Source organism: Peromyscus californicus, unplaced genomic scaffold, assembly GCF_007827085.1.
Source record: "Peromyscus californicus insignis strain IS unplaced genomic scaffold, ASM782708v3 Scaffold_7__1_contigs__length_154581171, whole genome shotgun sequence".
Classification (NCBI taxonomy): domain Eukaryota; kingdom Metazoa; phylum Chordata; class Mammalia; order Rodentia; family Cricetidae; genus Peromyscus; species Peromyscus californicus.
In genome coordinates, this window is record NW_026294595.1 from 115,203,865 (window position 1) to 115,218,531 (window position 14,667).

General features: G+C 40.7%; 1 protein-coding gene and 1 pseudogene across 8 annotated transcripts in view; one reads left to right on the forward strand and one right to left on the reverse strand.

Annotated features, from left to right (window-relative positions):
- Macrod2 (mono-ADP ribosylhydrolase 2) overlaps window positions 1-14,667 on the forward strand; it is a 1,966,896-nt gene that overhangs the window by 62,564 nt on the left and 1,889,665 nt on the right. The window contains exon 4 of one of the 8 annotated variants that reach the window (XM_052726014.1): window positions 1,138-1,671. The exons of the other annotated variants lie outside the window; for them this stretch is intronic. Within the exon in view, the coding sequence (XP_052581974.1) occupies window positions 1,138-1,214 (77 nt within the window). The 3' untranslated portion in view covers window positions 1,215-1,671. Of the gene's footprint in view, window positions 1-1,137; window positions 1,672-14,667 lie in introns of those variants that run through there. 8 annotated transcript variants of the gene reach the window in all.
- LOC128102356 (rRNA-processing protein FCF1 homolog) lies at window positions 8,293-8,880 on the reverse strand (annotated as a pseudogene).

Here is a 14,667-nt window from a genome sequence, read left to right on the forward strand (position 1 = left end):
CGTTGTTGCAAAGGAAAGAGACTATCACTTAGTTGAAGTGTCTGGACAAGGCAAACTTTACTCTTGATTAAGGGGGAAGAGCAAACATGTGGAGACAAGAAGTGCATTTTGTTTTTATTCTGAGGAAAGTGGTGACTGTATCATTCCCCTTTGGCTGGGGTCTGACCTCACAGTCTATTCAGTTGGCTAGTTGAAAAGAACTGGCAGACCAGAAATGGAGGAGGAAGGGGAAGGGTCCCTGCTCCAAGGAGAAAAGGATCACTATTCCAGGCCTTTAAATTCCCATGATAGAGCAGTGGGCCTTTGGGTAACCAAATTTTTACTGGGTAAGGAGGATTAAAACATTTGTATAAAAGTCTTACGAGATGGGGGAGGTAAGCTTTTAATTCCTTGTCCTAAACACAAGTTTTATAGTATTTGATAAAAGAAACTCATAGTGCTATTCTTTACTGAGGATCACATTCAACCCTTGAGCATTTAGTAAACACTTACACCATGGTCTAGGACATTGATACTTATATACTCCTATTATCTAGACTTTAGATTCCACCATTTTAACTTTCATTTGTAAGTGTATATGTATATGTAGTTTTATCCCATGTATGGAGTCATGCAACCGTCACCACAATTCAGGTACAGAACTCTTTCATTAAGAAAGAACTCTCTTCCATGTTATGGCTTGTCTCTGCACTTTGTTGTTTCCTGAGTTTCCAGATTTTTATTTTGATGCTACCCTGTTGGTCTTTTGTCACATTTGTTGCCAAATTATAGAAGTAGAGAGTAGAGTGATATCAAGTAGAGATTAATGTTTGGTGATGAAGGGAATGGAGAATTGATCAAAGGGACAAAATTTTCAGATACACAGGAGAAATAGATTTTGAGGTTTATGACACAGATTCATGATTATAAGCAATAATAATGCATATTTTAAAAAAGAAGAGTGAATGCTGAATGTGTCACTGTAGAAGTGGTAAGCAATGTTTTGGAGATGTTAATTAGCTTGATCTGATAAATCTATATTTTAGACATATAAAATGTCATATAATTACTTATAAATGCATGCAATTATGATTTTGTAATAAAAACAATATAAATAATAAAATGTTATATAAGAGTAACAATCATATATTGTTGTAGTGCGTAGCTGTTCCAGCTTTGATCTGGAAGTACTACCCTCAGTGAGGCTTAATGGTAACTGTCATGCCTGCCTATGACCTGCCCCTGAGGCAGAGTGGAGACTGGAGCTCTTAAGACTCAAGATGTGGATGTGCCGGCTCTCTTGGTTCCTGGTGATCCTGGATGCTGGCTGGTAGACCAAGCGGAGTTCTCCAGAGAACCCAGCTGGACTGCACTTTACCTCTCCTGGATGCTGTAACCAACCCATTTACAAGCTATAAGTTGCCCCATAAAATAAACCCCCTTGTTGCCTTAATAAATCCTCCAATATATTGCCTGTAATCTATTGAGATTGACTTTTCTCACTAAACAAAAGACCCTTAAATCTACCCATATTGTTGCATTTTTTCCATGTATCAGTAGTAGTTCATTCTGTTTTTCTCCTGTTGGTATACATAGATTTCTAAAAATTTTACCATTCATTTATTGATGGCCATTTGGGTTCTCTTCACTACTTTTCTATTGACAATAAAACTTCTATGAACTCTGAATATACTCTATAAATATTCAAGTCTCTGTATGACTATAAGTTTCTGTCTGAGATAAACAACCACATGTATTATGTATGTTTGAGGAATGCAGTTTGTATACATTTTTGCCAATATTTGGTGTTACAATTATGACTTCACTAGGTATATAGTGGTATCTTATATTTTAATTACATTTTCCAAAGGATTAATGATGTTGAATACTTTTTCCTATGTACTTTCTGGCATACGTATCCCTTCTTAGATGACATACTTGTTCATTTATAATGTTTCAGAACTATCTTAAGATCTTTATAAAATTTGGACATTTTTTTTTGTTTTTTTTTTGTTTTGTTTTGTTTTGTTTTTGAGACAGGGTTTCTCTGTGTAGCTTTGGAGCCTGTCCTGGAATGTGCTCTGTAGACCAGGCTGGCCTCGAACTCACAGAGATCCGCCTGCCTCTGCCTCCCAAGTGCTGGGATTAAAGGCGTGTGCCACCACCCCCTGGCTGGGCATTCTTATTTTTAAAGTTCTGTCCTAAATCATATCTGATATGTATTAAAATATAATCCCCATGATGATTATTTAAGAGCTGGTGACAGTTGATCATTTGACATAGTCCTATGTTCTGCAGACAATTAGGAAAATGTTAATTCTGATTTTGTGGGTTTCATTGTTTGGACACCCATTTTTTTCTCTGGGTTCACACATTTATTTAGCTTGTTGGCACTGTGCTTATAGCACTTGCTATCAATTGCTAATATCAGAAAGATCAGGAAGATTATCCAGTCTTTTAATCCATAGTCTTTTCACATATAAAATTGGATAGTACTGGAGGCAAAGGTCAGAAGGTCATAACTTAATATGTGGAAAGTATGTAGTTCAGTGTGACACATAATCTGCACTTTGGTGTAATTTAGCTATCATAGTTATTAATGGCTGATTGTGGAGTGGATTTCACTCCAGCTTTCTTCTCTGAGAGAGCTCAGTACAGGAGTGCCTTCCACAGTCAGCTGTGGAATTCCACATTCCTCTGATGTCCATTGTGTGCATCCGTTTCTAGTGGGCAGCAGATACTCTAGCTAGAGAAGCTGTTTTCTTCCTGAGTAGTTTTCCAAACATCACACATGCATGAACATGAATTGTACAATTACTAATTGTGCTATTAAATTTGATTTCCTAAAGAAGCATTTTTCTAGTGAAAACATCCAGTATTTACCATGATTACCTCCTAAGAATGCTTGAAAACATTTGGGCACAAATTTTCATTTGACAAAAGAATCAGCAAAGATTTATCAAGTGCCTATTTTGTGAATCACAGACCGAGTTCTGTGGCAGAGGTAAATACATGCTGGTTGCTATCTAGCGTGATGCAGTTCTTTATTAGATTTTTATCTGAAGTATCTAGGACAAACAGAAAAGTGTGTAACCAGGGAAGCGGTGAGAGCATGGTATGCTACAGAGCCACAGGTGGCTGAGTGTGCATAGAGCAAGTGCAGTGGCTTCGGATTATGAAGTGCGTCAAGTTTCACCTTTAGGGGATGAGATTGTCTTTTTAACCAAAGGCAGTGGTGAGTCTGAAGAGTTTGTCAGAGGAAAAACACGCAGTAAATATGAACTACGCAGGCAGTGGTGTGAAGGACCCTTTAGGGAGTGAGCAATTTGAGGGGGAGACAGGAAGCAGAGGTGAAACAATTTCACTTTGTGGTGAGTACTTCAGCTGAGGTAAATCCAGGGCTTTTCCTCCTAGTTCACAACTATTACTGCTGTTAACTACATCTCTGCCCTCTTTACTTGAGGGTAACCCTGGTATGAGTCCATTTTGATTTGGAAGAATCTCAAGAACTCAAGTCTGATGTGCCTGGGCTAGATCGGAAAAAACTAGAGTCAAAGTGTATTTGCTTTTTCACCAGTATTCCTTGGATTCTTAGTCAATGTGTACTACATTCTAGGATGCTGCCAACATGTCTCCCACAAAACTGCTTCCATTAAAACCATCTCACCAATTGTTACCATAACCTCTTCCTTTTTTTCTTCTTGAATCTATGAACTCCTTTTGGTCCTTGTTTTCTTTCTTTTAATTTTGATGCAGTGTATGTGTGAGTATGTGTGTGATCACACACTTGTATATGTGTAGGTATGTGAATGCATGAGTGCATGTGAAGTCTAGAGGTCGATGCCAGGCATTGTCCTCTTTTGTTCTCCACCTTATTTTTTGTGACAGGGTTGTTCCCTGACCCTGGAACTCACCAATTTGGCAATACTAACTGGCCAGCAAGCCCAGGGACTCTCCTGTTCTACCTTTGCAGTGCTTGCCTCCCCTCCCAGCTTTTGATGGAGATCTGAACTCAGGTTCTCCTGCTCACTCAGCGAACACTTTGGGAGCTGAGCCATCTTCCCAGTTCTTGTCCTTATGTTCTTTGCATATAATACTGTTGGTCACTTCATTCTTGAATGTTAATTTTCTTTTCACTTCACTGACATATATTTGACAGTCTCCTTTAGTGCACATGACCTTCATTTCTTACCCAGAGTACTGCAATAGAGTTCTGAATGCTTTAACAGAAACTTCACTTACTCTCCAGATGCAGACAAAATGATCATGTTGTCTCTCTGTTCAGCCTGCCACCTATAGTGTCTTCTTCTAGCCCATAAGGTTAATGGTGAATGCCTCAGTGTTTCAAATGATCTTGATTTAAATATCCTTGCCTACTCTCTTGCTACTGATCTATAATTCATTCTCCCTCTCGTTTCTTTTTTTCCTTCTCTTCCCTTCTTCCTCCTCCCCACTCCTCTTCCCTCCCCTCACTTCTTTATATAGTAGTATATAAGAAAGAATGTGCTTATCAGTCAGGCCTAGACAATTGTAAATACAAGGGAAAATATTTCTGTGGGTCTTGGTAAATTCTTTTGGAGTGAGAGAGGAATAGTTTCTTCTACATGTAGAGATGGGTTAGATGTAGTAGAGAAGATAGTCTTGGATCCAAATGGATATGATTCATTGTATGCAAACTACATAGCAAGTATTCTCTTTGGAAATGCAAAGGTAGTATGTAAAGTAAAAATTTAAAGTTATTCTTGTTTCATCCCTCTGATGAACAAATCAAAATATTGAGGCTGAAAGTGAATTTTCAGGATCCATAACTATATTATTTTATTATAAAAAACACTCTTCATATAGTGTGGCCATAGTTATTTGTTCCTTGTCTCTTTTCAACCATGAGGTTGAGGATATATTTTCTGTCCTGTTTTAGCATAATTTCCTGAATTGTATTTTGACAGAGTTTTGGAGATGCATCCTTAAATCTTCAGCCTCCTGCCTTTCTTCTTTCTGTCAGTTTATTAAAAAACAAAACGTTGCCCTCAGGAGATTAATACCCTTGCCAGATTTCTGAGGATTTTATTGAAAGAAGAGTATATTCTCGTGATCATTTCTTTCTCTAGAATATGCTTCTGGTAAATTCCTGGTGTTTCCAATTGCTTCATTATTTCCTCACCATGCTGCCCTTCTCTCTGTCAAGCTTCAGCCTCCATGCAGAATCCAGCTCAATTTTTCCTCCATCTTCCAAATTCCCATTCACAAATTGTGGGTATGCCAGAGATGTTGACTGAAATCTGAGGTCACAGCAAGCAGACTCATCATTTAATGTAGCATCACATAGGATGATCTGTATATACTGACCAGATTCTATTAATTGCCTAGGATATAAGATAGGTTTACAAAAGATTCAACCACAGAAAGTACAAATCAGGAGAGATCAATAACAAATTCTTACTGATTTTCAAAAATTGCTGGGAGATATTAACTTTCTACAACCCACAACTGGATTGACAACTTAAGAACTAAGTAATTTATTTCAAACCTTACAAGGTGATAAGGACTTAAAAGTGTCCAAGAAAATTATAAGCTGAGGCTGAGAAAGAATTGGCTTTGGTATAAAAGAAATCACAAGATGCACATGTGGATCGTCTGCATCCAGAGCTTGATTGTATTCTATGCATTCTTCTACAGGAATTCTTATGCAGAGAGAAGATAGTATTTTGGAATGGGTATTTTTGCCACACAAACAGTAAAAAATTAAAGACGTATGTAGAAAAGGTTTCTGAATTGATTCTGAAAGGAAAATTGAGACTTCATCAATTAACAGGAACTGACCCAGCAGAAATTGTAGTACCTTTTACTAATGCTAAAATTTCCCCATTGTGGACAGAAAATGAACACTGGCAAATAACTTGCAGTAATTTCTTGGGAGAGATTAGCAACAAATATCCCAAAAACAAAAGACTTCAGTTTATAAAAAGAACTAATTGGATTCTCACTCATACAATAAGTGGAACATCAATTTCTAGAGCCCCTAAATCCCATACTGATGCAAATATATCAGGAAAGGCAGGTTATAAGTCAGGAAATCTAAGTAAAGTAGTTCAAAGTCCTTATGATTCCATTCAAAAGTTGGAATTATATGCTATTCTCATGGTATGATAAGATCTCTCAGAACCTCTTAATATAGTTACTGATTCTCAATATGCAAAAAGAGTTGTTTTAAATACTGGAAACATTGAACTTATTCCAGATGATTCAGAAATTTAACTTTGCTATTTATTCAATTACAAGAAATGATTAGAAATGGAAATCATCCCTTGTATATAACACATTTCAGATTCCATACGGATCTACCAGGCCCTCTAGCACAAGGTAATGATGAAATTGATCAACTATTGGTAGGAAATGAGCTAGAAGCCTCAGAATTTCATAAGAAACACCATGCTAACAGCAAAGGTTTAAGAAAGATTTTTCTATCACTTGGCAAACAAGCCAAGGAAATTATAAGGAAATATCCTACTTGTTCTTTGTATCACCAAACTCCATTACCTGTAGGAAGTAACCTAAAAAGTATCCAAAGAAATGAAATTTGTTTCCATTCATTTGGCTATTTGTCCCTGTGCTTTATCCAACGTGGGTCTCAACAATTCTCGCTCATATAAACCCTCCTCTTTCTCGCTAATTGGACTCCCGGAGCTCCACCCGGGGCCTAGCCGTGGATCTCTGCTTCCAGATCCCTCAGTCATTGAATGGGGTTTCTAGCACGACGATTAGGGTGTTTGGCCATCCCATCACCAGAGTGGGTCAGTTTGAGCTGTTTCTCGATCATTGCCAGCAGTCTATTGTGGGGGTATCTTTGTGGATTTCTGTGGGCCTCTCTAGCACTTTGCTTCTTCCTATTCTCATGTGGTCTTCATTTATCATGGTCTCCTATTCCTTGTTCTCCCTCTCTGTTCTTGATCCAGCTGGGATCTCTGCTCCCCCAAGCTCTCTTTCCCTCAACACTCGCCCTTCATTTCCCCCACTTATGTCCAGGCTGTTCATGAAGATCTCATCCATTTCTCCGTCATTGGGCAATCCCCGTGTCTTTCTTGGGGTCCTGTTTTCCAGGTAGCCTCCCTGGTGATGTGAGTAGCAGTCCAGTCATCCTTGTTCCACATCTAGTATCCTCCTATGAGTGAGTACATACCATGTTTGTCTTTCTGAGTCTGGGTTACCTTACTCAGGATGATTTTTTTCTAGATCCATCCATTTGCCTGCAAACCTCATGATGTCATTGTTTTTCTCTGCTGAGTAGTATTCCATTGTGTATATGTTCCACATTTTATTTATCCATTCTTCAGTTGAAGGGCATCTAGGTTGTTTCCAGGTTCTGGCTATTACAAACAATGCTGATATGAACATAGCTGAGCATGTGTCCTTGTGGTATGATTGAGCATTCCTTGGGTATATGCCCAAGAGTGGTATAGCTGGATCTTGGGGAAGATTGATTCCCAATTTTCTAAGGAAGTGCCATATATAAACACATGAACTATGAACCAATGACTGAGGGGCCCCCAACTGGATCAGGCTCTCTGAATGGGTGAGACAGTTGATTGGCTTGATCTGTTTGGGAGGCATCCAGGCAGTGGGACCAGGTCCTGTGCTCATTTCTTGAGTTGGCTGTTTGAAACCTGGGGCCTATGCAGGATCACTTGGCTCGGCCTGGGAGGAGGGGACTGGCCCTGCCTGGACTGAGTCTACCAGGTTGATCTTAGTCTGTGGGGGAGGCTTTGCCCTGGAGGAGGTGGGAATTGGGGGTGGGCTGGGGGGAAGAACAAGGGAATCCATGACTGATATGTAGAACTGAATGGTATTGTAAAATAAAAATAAATAAATAAATAAATAAATAAATAAAAGAAATGAAATGAAATTTGGCAAATGGATGTGTTTCATTTTGTGGAGTTTGGAAAATTAAACTATATGTACCATACCATAGATACTTATTCAGGATTTCAATGGGCAACTGCTTTAAGTTATGAAAAGACTGATTCTGTAATCATACATTTATTAGAAGTTATGGTCATCATGTAGTAGCATTAAACATGGTCCTAACTCCTTAAATTGTGATATTTCCTACTATCCCCCCCCCCCACACTTTTCCGAGACAGGGTTTCTTTGTGTAGCTTTGCGCCTTTCCCGCCTGCCTCTGGGATTAAAGGCGTGTGCCACCACCGCCCCCTATTATTTTTTTAATCATTAAAAAAAACATCAAAAATGTGTTTAATTAATTGACAACAGAGAAAGCTGGTCAAAGAAAGGCAAGCAAATTTTGTCAAGTAAGAATTAGAACTGAGGAGCTCCATAATCATCTGGCATCTGTTCAATGTTGTATCTGATGGTTAGAAATGTACATGATAGGAACTCTGGGGATCTTCTGGATTCTTCATTTGAGGTCCCTTTGCCCCCACCCCCAGTACAAACACAGTAACACTTGTGCTGAGTGACTCTCTGGACCAAGCAGTCAGCAGCATAGTTTCCTTTGTGTGTGCATGGAAGTCGGTCAAATCATGGATCCTTGGCTATCCTTAGTGCCACTTGATACTTCTGTTCCAATTTCTCAATTTCAGCCATTACACAATCAGTTATACAAGAGATACACTTGTCCATCATTGACTGCACTAAGTCCAGTTTGGCTTTAATGGAAAAGCTGATGAAGTTGGTATCAAAGAGAATGTGATAAGGTGGACCCAGTTGTGTATTATACTCAAAGAATAAGCAGGAAGGATGTTGGGGGACTTTTCTTTCCTTTAGTGCGCTGGTTTTTTCTTTCTTTTTAGGCTTTAATCTATCCTTTTATTTAAGTCTCTTATCTCTGAGACTAAGCATTTGCTTCATAGTCACATATTTCCTTGTTTTCTTTTGCTTCCCCATGTTCACACCACGCTCCTGTTTCTTCTGGAACTTGATATTTCCTATTCTTAACACGGGAAAGATTGTCTTTTCTTTTCTTTTCTTTTTTTTTTTTAATTTAATTCCCTGTTTAAAAATTGCCAAGTGTCTTATAGGCTCTGACGACACTGACAGTGTAGGCGGAGATGTGCTGGGGGTAATCAACAGCAGTGATGATGTTTCACTAGGTTAACATGGAGGTTGGGCTCACCGGGGCCACTTTGCCTGCTCACTGGCTGTGCTGGGAGGTGAGTGAGCTGTCTGAAGAGGAAACTGATAGGAGAAATCCATGCAGCTGGAAGGCATGAGATAGGACCACCTAGCCTGCTTAGCAAGGCTAGGTAGAGGACTCTGGTGATGTAAGGCCTGGCCGCTCGGCAGCTTGCAGTGATGGCAGCAGTAAAAGCCCAAGCCCTGAGTGGGTCTCAAGGCAGCAGAGCTGGCCTGGGTTGGTGGCCAGGGAAGGGAACCTGGGGGTAGGGGTGGGGGGCGTGTAGAGGGGGGGTGGGGCTGTGGGGCAAAAAGTGAGGGCACAGGCTGGTGATGGGATGGCTAACCCCAGAGGCCTTTTGGGGCTGGGGCAGGCAGCAGCTGAAGGCTGCCATAGAAAGACTGCAATGTAAAAACCCCAGATGCGTAAAAACAGGTGTGGAGAGTCTGTGGGGAGGGAGACAAAGCCAGCCACCAGTGGCAGTGGCAGCATGGTTTGATAATGCCACGTGTTAGACACCTGATGTAATGAGTATCTAAATTGTTCTAGTCTAATAAAAACTCAGGAGCCAGAAGTTGAGATAAAGACCTGATGAATTCAAAGACAGCAAAGAGTTGATTGGCTGTCCCTCTCTCAACAGTTTTCCCAAACCACTGCCTGAAATGCTCAGGAAATCCTCCCTTCTCTTTTCCTGTCCTCTCTAGCAGACCTCCTCAGTCCTTTGAGAACTCAATGGCTAATCCCAGTCAGCCAGTCGCTGACTCTGTCCTTTGATTCAAGGTGGCTTTATTGGCGCAATGGAATGGCTGTAGGAACAATTCTTCCACAACAGCAGATTATACTTCTTAGCTCAAAAGCCAAAAAAGTGACTTTTTATAGGTATGTTGTAAGGTGTTCTGGATCTTTTCAAATCTGATACATTGTCAGGTAGGTTTGTGACCAACAGAAAGTACTTATTCTGTGCCCCATGGTTTCAGGTATTAGAGTATTTATTTGAGTTGTATTCAAGAGAAGCCATCAAATTCTGAAACTCTGCAGTAAGAACTGTGGCTGTTATGTATATATACATATATGTAGCACTTGTGTGCCTGGTGCCAGAGAAGTTCAGAAAAGGTGATTTGGATCCACTGGAGTTGGAAGAGATAGTTGTGAGCCACAGTGTGGTTGCTGGGAATTGAACCTGTGTTCTCTGCAAGAGGTAAAAAAGGTGTTTCTAACTGCTGAGCTGTGTGATGTGTTAAACCACCATTTTCATTGTTCTTTTGAATTTACATCCCACCACATCGTTCTTATCTGGGCACAATACTTCTTTGTTTTTGTAATCTTTATTGTTTTTTCTCTTAAGGAATTTGTAGAATCTAAACAAATGTTAAATCCTTCAAATAATTAAAAGATGATTCTCAAAAGAAAATAATTGCTACAGATAATGTATGGCTTTGAAGAAATCCCTCTTTGAGTTTTCTTTTGTTTCTTTTTTTTAATTTTTTAATTTTTTTTATTTTTATTTTGCAATACAATTCAGTTCTACATATCAGCCATGGATTCCCTTGTTCTCTCCCCTCCCGCCCCCCTCACCTTACCCCCAGCCCACCCCCCATTCCTACCTCCTCCAGGGCAAAGCCTCCCCGCGGACTGAGATCAACCTGGTAGACTCAGTCCAGGTAGGTCCAGTCCCCTCCTCCCAGGCCGAGCCAAGCAATCCTGCATAGGCCCCAGGTTTCAAACAGCCAACTCATGCAATGAGCACAGGACCTGGTCCCACTGCCTGGATGCCTCCCAAACAGATCAAGCCAATCAACTGTCTCACCCACTCAGAGGGCCTGATCCAGTTGGTGACCCCTCAGTCATTGGTTCATAGTTCATGTGTTTCCATTTGTTTGGCTATTTGTCCCTGTGCTTTATCCAACCTTGGTCTCAACAATTCTCGCTCATATAAACCCTCCTCATTCTCACTAATTGGACTCCCAGAGATCCACCCGGGGCCTAGCTATGGATCTCTGCATCCAGATCCCTCAGTAGTTGGATGAGGTTTCTAGCACGACAATTAGGGTGTTTGGTCATCCCATCACCGGAGTAGGTCAGTTCGGGCTATATCTCGACCATTGCCAGCAGTCTGTTGTGGGGGTATCTTTGTGGATTTCTGTGGGCCTCTCTAGCACTTTGCTTCTTCCTATTCTCATATGGTCTTCATTTACCATGGTCTCCTATTCCTTATTCTCCCTCTCTGTTGTTGATCCAGCTGGGATCTCCCACTCCCCCAAGCTCTATTTCCCTTGACCCTTGCCCTTCACTACCCCTACTCATGTCCAGGCTGTTCATGTAGATCTCATTCCATTTTTCTGTCATTGGGCGATCTCCATGTCTTTCTTGGGGTCCTGTTTTCCAAGTAGCCTCCCTGGTGATGTCTAACCCCCACTGTCTCTGCTTTTAAGAGAGAATCTCCTGGAGTTAAATGGTAACACAGTCCTCATATTTGTCAGACTTTCTAGAGGAACTGAACTGATATAATGATTATCTATAGAAAGGGGAATTTTTAGATTGGCTTACACAGTGTGATCTGGGTAGTTCAAAAGTAGTTGTCTGTACATTGGTGTGCCCAAGAATAGGAGAGCTGTTCCATCCATGAGGCTGAATGTCTCAGTGGTCAGTCTCAGTCTGGTGTTGAAGGCCTGGGGATTCCTGGAGAACTCCTGGCCTTTAGTGCACATTTGAAGTCCAAAGAACCTATGTGCACTGTCCAAAGATCCATCCACTGTGGAAATTTCCCTTCACCATTATCCTTCAGGGTTATTCTAGTAAGGACTATGATGCTGCAACTGTCTGCTTCTGGTTGGTGTCGGCATAACATGCAGAACCATCTGTAAACCATCCCTGGATCCTCTCCGGCTCAGTTGTCATAGGGCACATCCCATGAGGTCATAGATGCATGCTTTGGAACAAAAGGAATAATAGTGGGAATAGGAATCATAAGCAACTGGGTAACTTCATCCTGTAACTTACTTGTACCTTCAGTACCTGCACTTGCCTGAGCATGTATGTGCTACTTCCATTTGATACTGGCTTGCTGGTCTACACATCTAGCTTCTTGGCTTGTTGGGTCAGAAAATACCCAGTTTATGATGGGAAGCTCAGTTGCATGGTATCTTGATAGCCCATTCTCAGGTATTTAGTTTCCACTAAAGCCCAATCCTGGCCTAAGAGCTGTCTCTCAAACAGGAAATAGTTGTCTTCAGACAATGGCAAGGCCTTGAATCAAAATCACAAGGGTTTCTACTGTGATTCAGCTATGGAGGCCTGTCAGAGTCTCCAAACAGCACTTTTGTTTGCCACTTCCACAACAAATACCTTTGGGAAGCTGGATCTTTGGGCTCAAGGAGGCAAAGGAACCTGCACAGGAGCCTGGATCTGTTCAAGAGCTGTTTCCTGTTCTAGACCTCCCTCAAAACTGGTATTTTTCCATGTCACTTGTTGTGGGCCAGAGTAACTAAGCCAAGTTAGGAGTGTACTGCTTCCAGAATCCAATAGGCTTACTATGCCTTGTGCTTCTTTCTCAGTAGGAAAGGCCAAAGCCACTTCATATTTTACCTTGTAATGATTATCTCAACATGTCGACACTACTGGACTCCTAGAAATTTCACTGATGTAGAAGGTCCTTGAATTTTGGTTTGACTTATTTCCCATTCCGTGATGTGTGACTGCTTTACCAATGAATACAAAGTGGTTGCTACTTTTTGCTTGTTTGGTCCAATCAGCATGTAATGCCATTGATATAATGGACTGTCATGAAGCCTTGTGGAAGAAAAAAGTGATTAAGATTGTTGTGAACCAAGTGTTGACACAGGACTGGAGAATTAATACAGGTTTGAGGTAGAACTGTAAAGGTGTACTCCTGCCCTTGCCAGCTGAAAGCAAAATGCCTACTAGTCCTTATGGAAGGGTATGAAGAGAAAGCATTTGTGAAATCAACAGCTGCATACTGGGTCCCAGGAGATGTGTCAGTCTGTTAATAGGAAACCACATCTAGTATAATAGCGGCAGTTGGAGTTACTACTTGATTAAATTTTTGAGCTGTCATCTTCCATGATCCATTGTCTTCTGCATAGGCCTAATATCAGAATTATAGGAGTATGAGATGGGAACAGCCACCCATGCATCTTTTGAAAGGCACTAATTGCTGTAATACTTCCAGAGAAGTGAAGCTGGTTTGGGTTCACTGTTTTCTCTGATAGAGGCAGCTCCAATGGTTTCTATTTGTCCTCTCTAACAAGAATAGTTCTCACTCTACAGATCAGGGAGCCAGTGCGGGGAGTCTGCCAATTCTTAAGTCTACCTATCCCAATTGTACATTCTAGGACTGGGAAAATAACTACAGGATGAGTTTAGGGACCCACCAGGCCCACTGTGAATCAGATTTCTGCTAAACCTTCATTGATCATCTGACTCCATAAGCCCATACTTGAACCAGAGTGTCATAATTCTATCTGGAGTCACCTAGAATCAATATCAATCCAGAGCCATTGTGTAGTGCCTCCCCCCAAGCTTTATTATTTCCTTTACTCTAATGAACAGTTATGTTGGTAAAAGAACATATGTTCCTCTGGGGAGTGGTACTTTGGGGAAGGAAAACTCCTTGGTGGTGTAGCCTAGTCCTCCCTCAAGGGGACCTACTCTCCCATTCTTTTGAGGAGTTCTCTGTCTGTAAACTGGCCCAAGTCTGCAAATGGCATGGAGAGCCATGATTCTCTGTTGTTAGGATTCCAGGTAGCCTTTCATGTATTTGTTTTGGAATCTTGTTTAGAATGTACTGTACCTTTGACTTAAAAAATTTTAGTTTAATAATTATATAATGAAATAGAATGTTTGTAAAATTTTATTAATATTTATTAATTTAACCAAAGGGGAAATTAGGACTGCCTTCCTGAATAGATTCATGCTCTTATCAAGAGAGTTGTTTGGCTGTAGAGAGAATGGGTTCCTGACTGAAGAATGAGTTTAATTCCCTGGCTTTCCATTCTCTACTCTCAACCTCTTTGTATAATGTCTCTTGCATATTATAATAGCAAGGAGATCCTACTCAGATCTTGTACTTCTGAGCCTCCAGAATGATGAGAAATAGATTTCTATTTGTTAAGTTACTGAGGCTCAGCTATACCATTATAACAGAATAAGAGGGTCTGAGTTGGAAATGAAGTGTTCTATGAACAACCTTTGCATTGAGGCGTGATTACTGCCATTGAACAGTTTCCCCAGGGTTGCTGGAGAGATGTCTCAGTAGTTAAGAACTCTGGTTGCTCTTTCAGAAGACCTGGGTTCTATTCCTAACACCTACATGGTGACTCACATTCATCTGTAACTCTAGTTCTAGGAGATCTAATACCCTTCTGGCCTCCACAGGCACTGCATGCACATGGTACATAGACATACACGTAGGCAAAACACCCATATACATACAATTAAAAAAAAAAGTAAAATTCTCCCCAGTTATTTTTTTCTTCATTATTTGTAACTTATGTGGAGCTGCAATTTTTGTGCCCGCAGAACTGGCTGATGCTCATTTT